The following is an 18,712-nucleotide window of genomic DNA, read 5'->3' as shown; positions in this document are numbered from 1 at the left end:
GTTATTCATGACGTACGTAGATTAGTCGAAAACGTTTCTTATATAGACGTGATCTCAGTCGTATAGTTCACAAGCCATTTTGTGCGTTGTTCAAGCAGCTGTGCAAAAATATTACTTATCATTTTTCTGTGAAATGTCAAAGCGCGATCGTCTGTAACTATGCAAGGATGTGCGCCAAATGCGTATGTGTGAATACGAAGTCATAAAATTGTTATGCCATAACATCAAAGGATTCGCGAAAATTCAGGATATTTCGCGAAACAAAGAACTCTTCGATAGCTTTTATTAACCTTGGCCTGGACGTCATAATAGTGAGTATTGTTTCAGAAGAAGTTAAAAATAGTTCAGTTTAGTGAAAAGCCCGTGATGCGATGGTGAAATACTTTGATATATCGTCATACTGTTACCCATCTATGTATCGAACAGTTCGTAAATGCTTATGTCGATATAGTTTGACATCTCTTCTTAATATCTAAGTTAAAAAATTCTATTTCTCTTTTAACGTAACGTAAAATTTGCATTTTTCTTTTCATCTTATTTTTATTAAATAACGTGTTAACATCACGTTGTGTATATTAAATCGATCATATAATGGCCTGATTTATAAACAACTTTCCATCTAAGAACAAATAAGAAGTAAGTGTTACAAGAAATATAAAAAATCGATGCTCTCGAGATAACTTTCCTTTTGCCAGCTGATTATTATGATTTCGTATATATAGAGCTGTTGTAAGAAATCGTGAGTATCATATTGTAGTAATTGATTGAATGATTATCTGTCTATATATGTGTGTGTATAGTATGTATCTATGTAGGTGTATGTATGTATATGTATATGATATATATATATATATATATATATATATATATATATATATATATATATATATACATATACACACACATATATAATTCATATATAGATATGAGTTTATTTCTTTATTTTTTTATTTATTTATTTATTTTTTTTTTCAATGATAATGTTTAAGAATATACGTTGCTAATGATAAAGAATAGATGTTTCTTTCATAAATAATCTTTCTCGCCATTGTGATTAGTCATAACATTGATCTAAATGATATATAAGACAAACATATTTTCTTCATTATTGTAAGATATATGTTTTATGATAGACTATTATTTTTTTTAATTGGTAAGTTTTAATATACATGATCTTATGAGGTTATATTTCTTTTTTATACTTATGATTATGACAAAGAATTTGTATTTAAAGTGAGTATGTGGAAGCTATATGTTGGCTATATTATGTAATTGCTAAACCTGCCAAGATTATATTTGGCTAAATAAAATAATAAATGTTTGATGTTTCAGTATTCTTCCTCTTGGTAGCATAAAGTATGCAAGATGAGCGGGGATAATATTCAAAGTCATTCTGACCAGAATATCGAAGAGATAGAGTTGTCTGCATTGCCGGTCTTTCCTAATGTGAGTAAACCATGCGTAAAAGTATGGATGGATAAAATGAGCAAAGGAGTGCTTTCACTCACTCACTTTAAAGAACATTGGAGAATTTGGGTTCCAAAGATATATAGTCCTGAACCAAATGGCAATTGTTTGGATTGGAGTTTTGACGAAGAAAAAGCACAAAAAATACTTTACAATACTTTGGAAGAATTTATTTGTAACGATGATCCACAAGTTGTTTTAAAACAACTTAGTCAAATGGATAATCCTCCGTCCATATGTGGTAAAGTATTTAAAATGGGTGAACCGACATACAGTTGCAGAGAATGTGGTATGGATTCTACGTGTGTTTTATGTGTTGACTGTTTCAAACAGTCTGCTCACCGTAATCATAAATATAAAATGGGAACTTCAAGTGGTGGAGGTTGCTGTGATTGTGGTGATACAGAAGCTTGGAAGAACGAACCATTTTGCAAAATACATGTAGTGGGAACTCAATCGAAAGAAGCTTGTGGAAATAAACTACCTGGTGATATCGCGGAAAGAGCAGTAGCCACTTTCGAGGCAGTATTGAAGTATTGCTACGAATTGTTGTCGTTGGAGCATACACCAGGATTACCTTCTGATTTATGCGTAAAGGAAACGGACGAAGATCCTTTATCTTTATTAGCCACTACAGATACTTATTGCACAGTTCTTTTCAATGATGAGACACATACCTTTGAGCAAGTAATAAATACCTTAACACGTATTTTAAAGTGTTCTCAAAGAGATGCCGTTGAATATGTAACGAATGTCGACAGAGAGGGTAGATCGGTTGTAAAGTGCTCAGGATTTCAACATTGCAACGAACTGAAATCTGAAATTGAAAGATTTACATCAAGACATAGCAATCGAGCTTTAAAGGTTCTTGTTGTTCATGCTCATGTAATTGCTCATCAAACCTTCGCAATGAAATTGTTAAATTGGTTACAACAATTCATAAGTTTGTGCGAAGGCTTTAGAATACTGTTTAGCAATGTTGCACTTAATACAAAATTACCAGAGATATCGATCGTCGAAGGTATATTAATGAGAGATTCACAGTTATGGAAGTCTGCTAGAACAGCTTGGCACAGATTGTTTATATCTGGAATGCTTATGGAATATGAAAGTAAAAAAGCTTTGGCTATTGTATTTACTTATAACTATGGTTCTGTCATGAAAGATTTCATAAGAGATGATCATGATCATTCGTTTTCAATCGTTTCATTGTCTGTACAATTATTTACAGTTCCCACTTTAGCTCATCACCTTATAGCGCATCAAGATGTATTATTTATTTTGTTGAACACATTTATTTCTGAGAGTTCGCGTAGGTGCAATGCCGCGGGTAAATTAGAATTTGAAAGGAACACTCCCAATACATATTTTAAAAGAGCTCAATATATACTTTACGATTTAAGATATTTACTCAGTGCGAAACCAGATATTTGGACGGATGAATTAAGACGAGGATTTTTGCAAGGAATTTCATTATTATTAAAATTATTCTGCAGCATGCAATGTATGGATGCGGTATTAAGACAAGTTGGACAACATATGGAATATGAACCTGAATGGGAATCTGCATTTAATTTGCATATTAAACTTTCACCAGTTATTAGTTTAGCTCTTGAATGGTGTGGTTCTGATAGAATTGTTTTAATTAAAGCTTTCAGATTAGTCTTAAGAAAACTCTATGAGCAACCAGGAATTGAATCTGGTCTAGGTCAAGTCAGAGAGCTAGCAGATCATAGCGCGACGTGCTTACAATACGACGTTTCTTCTGAACCAGTGTCTATACATCTTCCATTGTCAAGATTTTTAGCAGGACTGTTCCTTTATCTCGAGAAACATGATTTACATTTTCAATGCCCTGAGTTCATAAATCAAACAAAAATAACACCTGAGCAGATCATCGAGCCTGTATTAACGGCTCAAGCTATGATATCGCAAGTTCATGCTGGAATGTGGAGAAGAAACGGATATTCATTGTTGAATCAGTTGTATTTCTACCACAACGTGAAGTGTCGTAGCGAGATGTTAGATAGAGATATTATTTTACTCCAAGCCGGAGCCTCTCTTATCGAGAGTAATGAATTTCTTATACATATTTTGAACAAATGCAATCTTCTTAATTGGGCGAATCCAAATTTCGAAGTAAATGCATTAAAAAATCCAGAGGAAGATAGTATCAGACAAACGATTAATCTGGTAGAGGAATTTCTTGGTTTGCTTATAACAATTATAGGAGAGAGACACGTTCCTGGTGTCGGACAAGTTACTGCGGACGATCGTTTGAAGAAAGAAATAATACAGCAGTTATGCATAAAGCCTCTTTCTCATTCGGAATTAAATAAAACTTTACCCGATGATGTCCATCTCGAAACGGGCATGGAAAGAGTTATTCACGATGTGGCCGATTTTAAGAAACCGCCGAATACGTCTGCGGGTAAAGGTGTTTACGAACTGAAACCTCATTTGTATTCGGAATATAACGTGTTCTTTTATCATTACACAAAGGAAGAATTAAGTAGATCCGAGGAAGCTCAGAGAAAACGAAGAAAAGCACTTGGAGAATTAGAATGTTGTCCACCACCGAAACTCCCGAAACTGACAGAAGTGTTCAGTTTGGTTGCGAATCTTTTGCAGTGTGACGTTATGCTCCATATTATGCAAACTGTATTAGAACGTGCCCTCACGTTTGTAGCTAGAAGTTTTTCAGAACCACAAGTGCATAAAGTACTTCATCTTATAGGATATGCACTTCAAGAACAAGAATCGGGTTATTATCCTTTCCTTGTATTCACAGAAAGAGCTGCAAAATGGAAAATTTATAAATTACTGGAGGACTTGCAAAGTAGTCCTCGTATAGAAGCACATAAGGATTTACTTACTTGGGTCCTTACTAAGTACAGAGAAGTTGCTGGTTCTACCGCGGTAGAAAGTACCACTACTGCTGCTTCTACCACTACTGTAGCTACCACGGAAAACGTTAGCGACGCGGAATCTAATAAAAATGGTAAAGAATGGAGAACGAAGATGGCAGCTTTAAAACGTGCTAAGATTATGACGCAAATGGCAGCCATGCAGAAGCTTTTCATGAAAAAGAATGCAAAGCTGTTCGAGACAGCAACATTAGACGCGAGTAAGAGCAGCGAACGAGGATCAGCTATGGATTTGACGGAATGTTCGGAGAGTTCATCGCCAGTTGCTGCCGGTAATAATCAAGCGAGTAATTTACCAGAAGAGAAAACATACACATGCATTTTATGTCAAGAAGATCAAACTGTAACGGCGACCGGTCCAGCAATGGTACTCGCTGCTTTTATTCAGCAATCTACCGTGCTATGTCAATACAGAGGAAATACGGAGGAACCTGATCCGCTATATCTGTCGGCTAAATTAGGTGCATCGCCGCATACCAGCACGTGCGGTCATGTAATGCACGCACATTGTTGGCAAGAATACTTTGATAATGTACTTGCTAAAGAAAATAGACGTCCATACCGATTACGACAACCAGCAAGTTTTGACGTAGAGAAACACGAGTATCTTTGTCCTCTTTGCGAATGTTTGAGTAATACCGTTTTGCCACTTTTACCACCTTTAGGCGTGCTGCAATCCCGTCCTCAAAATCAGCCGAATTTGACTTTCGAGATGTGGTTAGAGGCAATGAGGTTAACGTTAGATTGTAAATCGAATACAAGGTATCTAAAAACACAGTCTCTTAAAGATGTTCACGATCCTGTTTGTCGGTATTGTACAAGCGCAAAAGCTCAGGATGCTCACATTATTGGAAGTGATAATTCCGTAGAGCACGAGACATTCGCGTGTCCCATTAAAACGCTTCATCAAGAATTTGGTACTGTTGGTGCTATCTTTGAGTCTACTTACTCGCAATCTGGTCCATGTCTCTTAGATAATCTTGTAACAATGATACATCTATTTGCACAGGCGACATATACGAAAGGGTCTGGTGCTGAGCCATACGAAGCAGACTCCAGAGTACCCTTGTTGGCCTGGAAATCAACAGCGTACACCGTTCATGCTATCGAATTTCTTATACGCGACATGGACAAACCTTTGTTAGGTGCTTTATCTTCCAGACAAAGAGACTGCTTGGAAGGTCTCGCCAGAATCTCGGCCATTTTAGGAGCTACATGTCTAAACGGAGGTTGTGGAAGCCCAACGTGGCCGGAGAAAAATATTACCGGCAATCACGCATTTGCCCTTCTAACGATATTATTAGAAAATCCACCGGAGGGTCCATCCATCTTAGAGTGGGATCCGTTTGGTGTTTTGATTCCACTGATTAATTCTCTTCCAACTCTTTTCAATACAAAACCAGATACTCCACCTCCGATAATAACAGGAGGCATATTCGAATCGCACGCGTTGATGCTCGTGTTCTTATCCCTAATAGTAAAAATTATACTGACAACTGATTTTAACGAGAGCATGGATATAGACAGCCAAGAAACGGAAGAGTGTACAAGTTGTACCGTGATTTTACCGTTGGTTCAAGCCCTCGGAGTGAACATCGTTAATGAAACTGCCAGTGAATTATGGAGACGCATCAAAGAAGCTTGCTTACCATTTCTAAGATGTTACGCACTGTATTATCACTTTGTCTCAGATGTTCCAGCACCGGAGGAATTAACTAAACTAGGCGGTGATACGTATGAGAATATATGCGCGTACCTTGGATTGCCGATAACATGCAACGAGTTGTTAGCTCCCAAATTGGATACTATCATGCAGTTAATAGACATATGGAAAAGTCATCCCACTGTCCAAGCTCATCTTGCCGGGACAAGTCCAGTCGTGATCATAAAAGAACCATTAAGAGTTAATAAACTGGTAGAACTTCCGGAGGATTACAGCGAATTGATAAATACAATATCATTATTTACTTGTCCTAACAGTGATCGGGAGGACTCGAGGAATCCTACCATGTGCCTCGTTTGCGGAGAAATGTTATGCTCCCAAAGCTATTGCTGTCAAACAGAATTAAATAAAACGATGGTCGGAGCATGTACTTATCATGCGACCAAATGTGGCACTGGAGTCGGAATGTTCCTACGAGTACGCGAATGCGAGATACTCTTCCTGAGAAGTCCAAATCGAGGATCATTCGTTTGTCCACCTTATCTCGACGAGTATGGAGAAACGGATCAAGGTTTAAGAAGAGGTAACCCACTTCGGTTATGCAAAGAAAAGTATAAAGAGTTAAATCAGATGTGGCTCGGACATGGATTACACGAGTCTGTAGCAAGAGGCATTGAATCTTCGAATAACGTTATGACGATGCAATGGCAACATCTATAACCGTTCTAAGCTTTCTCGTGGAATTTAGCTTGGAACGTTTAACTGAAAACACACTAAATTTACATTTTAGCCATAAGTGAATGTAGCAGTTAGTGTTATCTTTGTTGATCATGTGCTCGATTCACTGCATGACACTGATAAAAATTATTTATTCTAAGAACATCATATAGATAATTTTGTATATTTAAGACAATTGGATGTTATCTCCCTATTGCGGCAGCGTTTCAACTTATTTCAGAGTTTACGGAATTTCTATTATTATGTAAATTAAAATACAACATTCTTCATAATAATTAACAAAATGTTGTATCGATTTTGTTGCTTGTAGAAATTAGTTTTGCTTGTATCATTATACGATCTATCATTATCATCTTCATTATAAAGTTCTAATAATCTAAGAAAACATTGTGAAATATGTAAACCAATTTCTCATAGGTAATGATCATTTCAAAGGACAATTGTACGAAATTAATTTCACGGTTTTCTTGTATAAATGCTACTGTTAATTGTGTTTACAGATAACTCGTAATACGGACTGTTACGATTTTTAGATCTTATGTTGGTTTCAGTACTGAAAAATGGATTATTACATTACAATAGATGGCTAGAAAAATAAAGATCGTTAATATTACAAGAATTCAAATACTTGGTAGAGAGTGAAATAAATAATGTGGCATAATCCCCGTCTTTTCATTGTTAGTCTTGGTAACGGAAGGAAACGGTGAACTAGGTATTAGAAACTAATCTATCTTCTTATACCTTAACCAATGTTATTATTATGCTACGATATTCGTTATTTATTTTAACATTATATTTTTATCATTATATTATATATAGCTTGCACAGTGGAGTTGGATAATATGCGTATACATATGTGTACCAAATGTAACGATACAACAATCATGTAAATATTTGCTGTGTTATCGGTCGATTCGATTGAAAAATGTAGTTCTTGAATATATATATATGCATACACACACACACATATATATATATATATATTAACGTAGTTGATTAGATGCTTGTCGCGGAGAGAAAAAAAAGAAAAGAAAATGTTGACCTTTATTTCGTAAATCATCCTTTTAAATACATTTTGTGGTGTTATAATTTATTTGTAGAATACAGGATAATATATTGATTTACATCTTGTTACCAATGCTTATGTCTTTCAACTCTTATTATATATACAAATACATACATACATACATACATACATACATGCATGCATGCATGCATACATGCATACACATATATATATATATATGTATGTATGTATGTATGTATGTATATAAACGGATACTCTTTTAATGTCGAGTAAAAGTTTGATATAGAGAATATGTATATTTCTTTAGTAGTCTCATTCTTACACAAAGTATACACAGAGATACGACCGATGAAGTCTCCTGATTATTTCCTCTTCCTTTTAACGTTGTCGAATTATTACAGTCGAAAAGAAATAATTGAAAGAAAAATTCGTTTAATTTATTTTCTTATATCCATAGATTAATTCCAACAATGATATTCTCTTTGTATCGAAGAAACAAACATATTTATCAAGTATATACGAATAATTTGATCGTACCGACGAGGATTCACAGAAGGATTTACAGGTTACAGACCAATCTCTCCAGAGGCACCAAAGAGATTTCGCTGGAGCGTTCCCTAGGTGAGTGAGCGAGCGACCGTTTCCATTGCATCTCCTCTTTCGCTTCGACCGTAGGTATCGTTGCTACTTCCGAATGAAAATTAATTCCCTTTGAACTCGAGGGGTTCTCGCTTGGAAATATCGCAAGCAGCAGGGTAGTATCGCGTGTGGCCGGTGTATCGAGAGGTCAAGAACCGTGGGGGTTGATAGAGGAAGTCGATGAAGTTTGGTGACCACGTATTTAATGGACACGTTAGCGAATCGGTTAGTATCGTTAGTTTGTGAATCAAATAGAATCAACGGGTAGCTTCTATCTTCCTTCTAACGCCTAGGGCAAGTTTCAATAGGAAGAAAGAGAGAGAGAGAGAAGATGGTTTACAGGGTTTTGCAAATGGATAAATATACATGTCCGTAGTTTAGCGAGCGGCAGCACGCGAGGACTTTAGCGTAGGATGGTTGAAGGAGTGAGTAGGATGATAAGAGAGAGAGAGAGAGAGAAATACGGAGGGGTAGTTGGTACTGGACCGACGTTATCCAGCAGCCTGGGGAACGTCGGAATCCCCGACGCGGGCAAACAATCGGCTAATGATATGTAAATATGGCGGAGCTAATCAAGCGGCTGTGCCAACAGGCTACAGGAAGAGATGGCTTCCACCGCTACCGCTACCGCCACCACCACCACTACTGCTTCTGCTGCTGCTACTACTGCTACTGCTACTGCTGCAACGCACCGAATGTCCGATCTCCCAATGCATTTATGCCACCCTCCACACACGCACGCCGGCGCAGCAACCCGTTCGCGTACATATTTAACGGTTGCACGTTAATTGCGCCCTGTTTACCCGTTCCACCTCCACCGCCATCGTCATTCACCACCACCACTACCACTGCTATCACTACTACTAGCACTATCTCTCCCGTACTTCCATCTATGCCTTACTCCTCCTTCTCCTCGTCGTCGCACCTTTCACGCCGTTGCTTTTCTCCATCTCTAATGCGAGCTGGCGTTTGATTTTAATTACTTTACTTCGAAGGCCCGCTACGCATCGTCTCGTAGTAACAACTATCAGACTACTCCTGAGATTTCCCGTCACCTTTCTAAAGTAGCTTCCCTGAAAGCATTCTAAACGAGATTATCGGTCACGTCGTACGTTTACCTCTTCGATATTTAAGAATCGAAATCATTCGACAAAAATTCTGCTTTCTCTCGACACGAGTTTATCCATAGTCATTCGATCTTCCACGATTACATGGATCTTAATCGAAATGTACGACCCTGCCTGTACGTCGCTGATATCTTCGGTGAGCGAGTTTCTTTCGAGACATAGAGTAGAGCTTTCGCGAAGCGAGAAAGAACAGACGCCACGGGTGTTAAGATGTCTGACAGTTGTATAAGGATAAAGCTTCGCGAGCTGAGTGCTTTTATTTGTCGCACGGCGACTCGCAAGCCCGTCACTGCTCCTCCCACCATTTCTAACTCTCTTGGATCCCTTTCTCCTTTTCTCTTTCCTTCGCTTCCCCACTTCACGCCTTATGCCATTCGTCTGCGTGCCATTATTTCAAATCGATTCGCTTTTGTTTGTTGACTCCATTAGAAGACTCTCCTCTTTCGCTTTCCCCCACCTTCGAACTTGTCCCCCACTATTTCCGGTTGCTCCATTCACGAGCGCTTGCGCACGGTCATTCTTCTCTGCATCGTGTTTCCGCAAGATCCGTGTTTAGAAGCTCTTGATTCCTTTTCGATACATACATTCATCTCACCCTTTCTCCTTCTTTCGATGAATTATATCCTGACATCTATTTTCTCGATATACGTTTATCAGAACTTTGACGAATGTCATCCGTTCTTAATTCATTTCCTTTTCTCTTCTCTTAGAAACTACTTAACACGGGACTGTACCGATCTCTACCGGAAAACGACAATTTGTTTGAGGATTCGATTCGAAAGCGATGTCTCTCCTTCTTCCTCGCACAACGGAAGCGTCGTGGGCCGAACGTAAATTTACCGGGCAAACCAGCATAAACAAATTACCGTTTACGCGCAAATATTGGCGTCGTGCCCGACCCCGGCCGCACTCTCTCTCTTTCCCTTTCTCTCTCTCTCTCTCTCTCTCTCACAGTCTCACTCACTTACTCTTCGACCACTGAAATGGTAGTATTATATTTGCGGCCGGAAATGATGCGCGGTCTATGTATTTCCTCGACGGTACATCCCACCGAAAGATCATCATCGAAATTTTATACTCCGTTAATCTTCTGTCTTCTCATTTTGTTTCCATCAAATATGAAAGACAGCTGGATGATTAACACGTTGTTTGTCATCCCATCTTACCAATTTCGTTTAGAAAGTTTATTGATTCTTACAAGATCGTAATTTGTTTCTGCGATTAATTTTTTTCGTAAATCATGAAAAAATCTTGAACTAACATATAAATCAATACGAAATTAGTTCCATGGTTGGACACCGTTTAAAGGCAATCGTTGGAATTAGAGTAAGTTGGAGAGGTATGGCTCGACGTATATGCGAACTTTGATCGAAGGCGGCTAGTCCTATATGAAAACATGATGCGAACGGCCGAAATGAAAATTCCAGCCGTAGGTGCACGTGCAAATACCTAAGGGACGCGAGTCCGTAGATACGCATTTCCTCGTGCACCTGCTCTGCGTAATGCATGCTAAACATGCCAGGTAATTAACGCGCGTATTACACCTACTTGTATGTTACCCTCCGCGTTTCGAGCACTAATTGCAGTCATCTGCGATACCGTTGATCGATCCAAGTTTCAGGCTCGTGCCTATACTCAACTCTCTCTCTCTCTCTCTCTCTCTCTCTCTCTGTCCTTCCCTCTCTCTGTCTCTCTCTTCGATCGAAAGCCAATCAAAAGCCCGAATATCGTGCTTGATTATTTATGATGTCTAGACTTATCACGAAGGATCGGTGAATGACCGTAGTACATGATTATTCGTGGATATTTCGAACGAGATCTATTGAGTACGAGTTAACAATTGATATGTCGATTATCTATGTTATTTTTTTAATTCGATTTATATACATGTATGGTATATAATACAGTAGCGTAGAGGATGAGAGAAAGAGAGAGAGAGAGAGAGAGAGAAAGAAAACGAGACATGTGGGATCTTCTTTGCTTGCTCACGATTCGACGTTGAAGGTTCCATTAAATTGGCCTAATCGTCGGTGACCCACGAGAGAGCCCGCATCAGTCTTCTTGATCCTAAATAACACGTTCATAGACAAGTATGGGGGCCAAAGAAATTCTAATCAAAGGTATACAGGCTCGTCGTGGACGTGTGTGGTAAGACTCGGTTATACGGGTATCTCTCGTTGCCCGTTACTTTGTACAGTTTCTTTCGCGCGGTCACTTTGATATTCTCCTTCCTCTTTTAATCTACATTGTTAGAGATTTAACGATTAATTTATTAGGGTATAATTTCTTTTTATTGAATATCGGAAAGGACGAGAAAGAGAGGATTAAATCGTGCACAAATTCTTCAAAGTAAAGCGACGAGATAAAGGTAGGCACCGTCGTCAACGCATCCCTTGCGGTTCTTTAACGATAATACATTACTTTGGAGTTTTCCCAAAGGTTGCGATTCTGGTTACGTTTGGTTGTCACTTGCAAATAGAAGGAAAGAAAGAAAAAAAGGGGAAAAAAGAAAGAAAAAAATCTTGAGTCCTCTGTGATTTTTGTTTCGAGGAGATCGATTAGTATAAAAAAGAAGAAAAAAACTAAGACGAGAGATTCCTTTCGCGAAAGTCCGACATCACATGTCCTTTCGGATTCAACCGTTATCTTAGCAAATCCTGAAGGCATTCTCGTTTCTACATTAGACGTAAGCTTTTCGCTCTCACACACTCGGCATCGTCCAACGACGAACGGCTAGTTAAGGAACACGGGAAAGCACTTCTGGATTGCTCTCCTCGACGTGCGTCCCTTGCGACACTTTGAAATTAGGATAGTGGGTTGACTCAGGACTCCTAGAGCGTCATCAGGACGCGACCATGCCTACCGGTGCGTGAGTTAAACTTGATAAATCGAAGTTCCTGACGTACCTAAGTAGACCCTTGAATTCGTCTCTTTCCAGGTTTTTTCTTTTGTTTTCTTTTTTTGCCTTTCTTTCTTCCTCTTCAAGGTGATATCGATCGATTTTTGAAAGTCCTATTCTCGGTAGTCGAGTAAACATCGTATTTGTTTTCAGTCGTCATTTAATTCTACGTAGAAAATTGTTGGATAGTCTGAGATAAATCGTGGCGCGGAGCAGACGTCAAGAACTCTTTCTTTCTCTCTCTCTCTCTCTCTCTCTCTCTCTCTTCGCTTTATCTTTTTTTATCCACTTTAATATTTTTTCACCCCATTCCTCCTTCTTTTGCATAAACCCAAAGTCAAGAGCGATGCATCATAATCAGGCGGTCAACTTACTTAGTCCGGAGTACTGCGCGCTTAAGTTAATTAACTAATTACTAATTTTAATCGGATGACGTATACGCATCTCGGGGGATACAAGCAAACCCTCTTAGCAGGGGGTGGCACACTCCTCCCCTCTTGGATACGTCGTCGTTCAGAGGGGGCCGGGGGGAAGGAGGGTGCTTGGAAAGGGCCACGGAAAGAGGAGGATAAAGGAGGTGGCGAGGGTGGGAGGGGAAGGGGTTTGACCAAGGCCCCCGTGTTCCACGGTGGAAAACTCTCGACTTAATTGCGTTTAATTAAATCGACTAAAAACTCTCTGGTTACTTTTTCGTTCGAACGTCGACGCTGATTTCGGTCAGCGAGTTCCGTCTTTTAAAAAGAAGATAGGATGGGGATAGTAGGAGGGCTTTTACGATGACTCGCGTTTCTCCGATTACTTCACGTATATATATATATATATATATATATATATATATATATATATATATATATCTACCATTCGCTCGCGTAATTCATTTTACACTAGATACGCTTCCGGTGGATCTCGTGTCCAATCGATTACAGTTAGCGAACGCTTCGCTCGTCGAAGTCGAGCGTTTTTTAATTTGTACAAAGTGCTTATAATGAGATTGGATGTAAAGTATCGATTGCTATTGGGCCAAGAGAGATACAGCCATTCACTCTCCTCGATATACAGAGAACTCTATGTAGGTATTACGTATATTTAACGACGATTCTAGCACGTCGTTAGCCCGACACGAAAATACTTTTTTTATTTTCTTTTTTTTCCCCATCGGCCGCCATCGTATTTAATACGTCCCGATTTCATTATTTTTCTCATCGCGACTCCTGAACCCTGAAGGTCCTCATTTCCTGCTCGTCACTCGTTATCGCCGTTTCGTTCATTTACGAGACTATTACAAATAGGTCGATGAACCGACCACACCGGTAATTAATAACCGTAGCGCATTTCGTAATATCTTTATCGTGGTTGGCGGAGAGGGAGAGACAGAGAGAGAGAGAGAGAGAGAGAGAGAGAAACAAAAAGAAAGGAAAACAAAAAAAAAAGGGATATCGTCGGACGACGAAATTGTACGATAACGAGTCCGTTCGCTTCTTCTTCTTCTTCTTCTTCTGCTTCTTCTTTTTATTCTTTCGATTTGTTTCTTTGTCCTTTTTTGTGTATGTTTTTTTAACGCTCCCTTAATTAGAATTTATTTTTCAACGGGGAGACGTCATCGAGAATGACCGAGGATGCCAGAGACGCACGCGACGTGTGGCGCGAGATCGTCAACAACGAGAGAGAGATAGATAGATAGAGAGAGAGAGAGAGAGAAAGAGAGTCTACTCTCTCATTGAAACGACTTTGGGCATCAAAGCTTTGTCATCAACAATAATATCTCTATATCCATTTGTCTTGCAAAATTCGAGCGCCGTAGGGACACAATGCAGCTCCGGACTATCGAAGTATAAAACGTAAAAGGGGGAGAGATCCATTCTCTTACTTTCCATAGAAGAGAACGCGGCACGTTTGTGTCAGTTAATGAGGTAGTAATTAATTAACCGAACTAGAGCGAGAAGATCGGGAGGAAGGGAAGTGGAGGCTCTGTAATTAGGGGATCTATAATTGCGTGGAGTCAGCTAGTGCGGTCGAGTCGAGTGGCAGCCTGCAACGTCGCGACGCAAAAGCGAAGCGTCGCGTTTCGTGGCGTCGACTCCATGTCGTAAAAATCAAACTACCCAAATCGATATCAACGTCGAAACGCTACACGCTTTGAGAGGAGATTTCATTGGTTTGCGTTTCGTTCGTATCTAGAGTAGAAAGTAGGATAACTCTGTCAAGATATATTCCTTTTTTTTAATCAGCAATTTTCCAAAGAGATCGATCGCGACAATCGAATTTAGATCACTTTATCAACGATATTTTCTCGGTATTTCTTCGTTAATGTCGAAAAGTTCAAAGATATCGTAGGCCGGCGACGAAAGCGGCAATAGTAACAGTCGTAGCAACACCAGCAGATGAATTTATATCGCAATCCGCACGTGTTATCAGAGTGCAAACACAACAACGGCATTTCCTATCCGCGTTCTTGTCCCTTCTTGTCAGTCTGGATAAGCATGAACTAATCAAGCTCATTACCAACAGGAAACGTCGAATGCGTTCATCGTTATAATAACTAACGATCGTAGCTGTTTAATTAACGACTGGCAGTCTCTCCTTTATTATTTTTCATCTATGATGTTTAAGGTATCGTAAATGCGCGTTACGTTGGTAACGTGTAATAAGATATCAACATATAAGAGAAAAAGGATACGGCTATTTCGACTGCTATGTTCTTGCATAGATAGTTGGAATACAAACATTCGTGCTTTACGATTCGCAACGCACGAGCCGTCGTCGTCGTCGTCGTCGTTGTCGTCGTTGTCGTCGTCGTCGTCGGCGTATCTTTTCCATTAGAAACATAGTTGTCCTCGCGGGACCTTTTCCTACTGTTCCAGATTGTGTCGTAAACGAATAATAAGATTTCAACGTGATATAATATTAAAACGAGCCCTTTCCAAGACTGACTATGAGCCGGTTGAATTTTCGCAGTTGACTATATACGTGAATTCTTTGTGAATCTGACATATAATTTTATCGTAATAAAACATCGCGCGCGCGTATATGTATATATAATGTATGTGCGTATATATATAATGCTGGGAAAAGTATCGTATCTGTCCATTATTTTTTCAACGTAATTCGAAAAGGATTTCATATGGTCGATCGATGATCCTTCTGTTTACCAAGTTAGCGAAACGTAAATACGATTTGTTAGAGAATATCATGCGACTCGTGGGACGAGATCTGCATAATCGACTATTGTCGCTACATATCTAGCATAACTACTGGCTATTTACGCGGTGATGTGAACAACAACGATGTGAGAGAGAGAGAGAGAGAGAGAGAGAGAGAGGACAAGAGGGAGAGTACGCTCGACTAATCTTGGCTTTCCGGTTCACCATATTTCGAATTAATTAATTTGGCATCAACTTAGCTTCGTAGACAATTCCGGCAGGCCCGTCCATCCTACCGACAAATATTTCGGGTAATTTCGCTCGCTAATACATGTCGTATCGAAACGTTGACGAAAGACCTTGACGTCACGTTATATTTTACTTCGTTAACCTATGGAATAAGATAGATAACAACAAACAAAAAAGGAAAAAGGAAATCAAAACACAGAACAAAAAATCTAACAAACACTACGCATACTACGACAGAAATACATGTTTTCTATTTACTACGAGTAAATGGAAGGCTTCCAGGAAGGAATACGAGGCTTCTTTGAACAGTGTGTCCTTGTTATTAGTTCATAAAGGTAGTTAAAAGTTTTCTCAAATCGTAGCTCCATATGATTCATCTCTAATGATCGCATATCGACGTATGTACGTACGAGCATTGACATACCTGCAGGATGCAGGCATAGAATCTGGTATACAAACGAACGACGTACATTCTCTATATATATCCCTCTCTGTCTCCCTCTCTCTCTCTGTCTGTCTGTATATATATATCTCTTTCTCGTGCTACCGCGTGCACGAACTCAACGGGCACGCAGAACGTAATTGACGTGTCTCGTGAATGCGCTCGTTCTGCCGGATACGATCCGCATTAAGCACGCCCGTCCGTCACTTCGTAACTCACGTGTCGTTCTCTCTCTCTCTCTCTCTCTCTCTTTCTCTTTCTCTCTCTGTATCTTCTCTCTATTCTCTATCTCCGTCCGTCTGTCCCAGCGGCCATCGTTTGCGCTTGGCCGTTATTATTAAAATCGATAACAACAAAAGGGAGGAAGTACCGAAGGGAAGTACGATGTATTTTCATCGACGTTCACGTTGTTTTACTTTTATTTTTTATTATTTTTCTTTTTTCTTTTTTACGTACTTCTCGAAAGATCCAAAATGACGAGGAAGGCTATAATTCGATTAGCAATTAAAGCGTAATTTTGTGGATTATCGAACGTTTTCTGCGTCATTGTCGTCGACGTCGATAAACCACAGGAAATATTTATGCGACTCGTGCCAAGCTCGCTCGCTCGTGGGTCAATACGTTAGAGTGCGCCGCGGTAAGACTTTCCATGCAAATAAAAGCAATTACATTATCCAGGGAGGTCGAAGCTGGATGGAGTAAGGAGCTGAAAAGAGCAAGATCAACCGAGGCCGAGGCGAGACTATCCAGAAGGAGGCGTCCTTTTCGAAGGAAAGACGAAACAGAGCAAGATGGAAATGGATCGGTGGATTGGTGGAAATAGATAGATAGGTAGGTAGGTAGGTAGGTAGGTAGGTAGGTAGCTAGGTAGGTAGATAGATAGATAGATAGAGCGAAGAGGATCTGCTTCTCGGGAAAAGCGGTAAGTTAGCCGAGGTAAAAGTATATAAAGACTCGACGGAAGGACCCTGCCCTTGTGCGGCACTTTCTTCAGGTTGGCAATCCTTCACAGTTAACGCCCCTAATCGTATTCATTAAAGTGCTCTCAATGCTTTTACACGGCTTTCAAGCTCCGCTGCCACCCTCCGAGGTTCGGTCCCATTCCTGTCTCTCTGGCACGCTGGAGTTCTCGCACCCGTCACCTCCACCTCCTCTAGAACCACCACCATTGCTACCACCACTACCACCATCACCACCACCACCACCACCACCATCACCATCACCACTACCTTTTCCTCATCCTCTACTTTCGTTCGCCTTCTTCTCCTACTTCGACCGTTACCCTGCAACTCAGCCTGCCAACGTCGTCGCTGTCATCGTCCAGAACCTTTGCTAAACCCTCCTACTCTCTTTCTCTCCTTCTCCTTTCCTTACCGCTAGATCGCAAGAGCTTTTAAGTTGGCAACAATGCGCGGATTTATAAACCAGACCCGTGGCATTGTTATCGGCGAGTGATTGAGGCCACCATTTCGACAGTGGCCGAACAGCAACCATCGGTTACTGCCCATTGTTGACCCCTTTATCTTGGAAATTCGTGTTCGCCTACCATACACCCCAACCCACCCTTCTTCCACCGTACTCTGCGCCACCGGAGACTTGCTAAATCACTAGGTTTTATTGATGGAGCCGCGCGGCGAAAAGGCGCGTCCAACGCGTTGGTATCACGACTTCTGATAAACCGTATTGCCCCATTGTGGCGCTCCCTTTTCTTTTCATTTCCACCATTTTCTCTTTTTCTTTCTCGCGAAAACGTTTCCTTGAGTAACGTTAAACGTAGCGTTACTTTCTTATTCCGATTTCTCGCTTCGCATTGAGAATCGAAAGTTCTTCGATTAATCGACTTTGAAAATAATGGAAAGATCAGTCGGAGTATAGAATAAGTACCTATAATATATGTAGCCCTCTTCGACGTACATATCTACGTTCGTCAACAACACCAAGAGGACAATGGCGTGTACAATGCGAGTAACCGATCCCCCTTTCTACCCTCGGCTTTACGAAGTCTGACTTTCCCATGATGCGTTCGTAATCAGATCATCTCTTACCCCAGTATTCGGTCCCAAGCGTTAGCGCTGTTACCAAACGCTTACTCTTTATTGTGCTCTACGTTAAAACGACATGGTGAGGTTTAAGCGTGGGATCCGAATATTTTTGCATTCGTTTCGCTTGCATTACCATTCGTCATTGTCTACGGTTGATCTTTCGCAACCGTGACAATTAACGTCATGTGAAAATCGTTACTTCTACTTTCGTTGCTCGTACTTTGGTATTTTTTTTCTTTCTTTCTTTTTTGATTAAACAAAAATTCAATTTTTTTTTTTTTAGCGAACCATCCATCGAATCTCATGGAAAAGTAAAAGACAAATTTTTCAGTTAATCTCGAACGCAACGTAT

General features: G+C 39.9%; 1 protein-coding gene across 2 annotated transcripts; it reads left to right on the top strand.

Moving 5' to 3' along the window:
• Positions 1-42: 42 nt before the first annotated feature.
• On the top strand, positions 43-7,929 carry LOC127070367 (E3 ubiquitin-protein ligase UBR2). Of its 2 annotated transcripts, none has more exons than XM_051008215.1 (2): positions 43-311; positions 1,333-7,929. In XM_051008215.1, exon 2 carries the CDS (start codon positions 1,366-1,368, stop codon positions 6,775-6,777), a length of 5,412 nt encoding a protein of 1,803 aa, XP_050864172.1. In that variant the 5' UTR covers positions 43-311; positions 1,333-1,365; the 3' UTR covers positions 6,778-7,929. The 2 variants fall into 2 exon arrangements, with proteins under 2 accessions (XP_050864172.1, XP_050864175.1); XM_051008218.1 differs by lacking the exon at positions 43-311 and adding an exon at positions 327-636.
• Positions 7,930-18,712: the final 10,783 nt, after the last annotated feature.

Source organism: Vespula vulgaris, chromosome 18 (assembly GCF_905475345.1).
Source record: "Vespula vulgaris chromosome 18, iyVesVulg1.1, whole genome shotgun sequence".
In the NCBI taxonomy this organism is placed as follows: Eukaryota; Metazoa; Arthropoda; class Insecta; order Hymenoptera; family Vespidae; genus Vespula; species Vespula vulgaris.
This window is presented reverse-complemented; position numbering and strand designations above follow the sequence as displayed.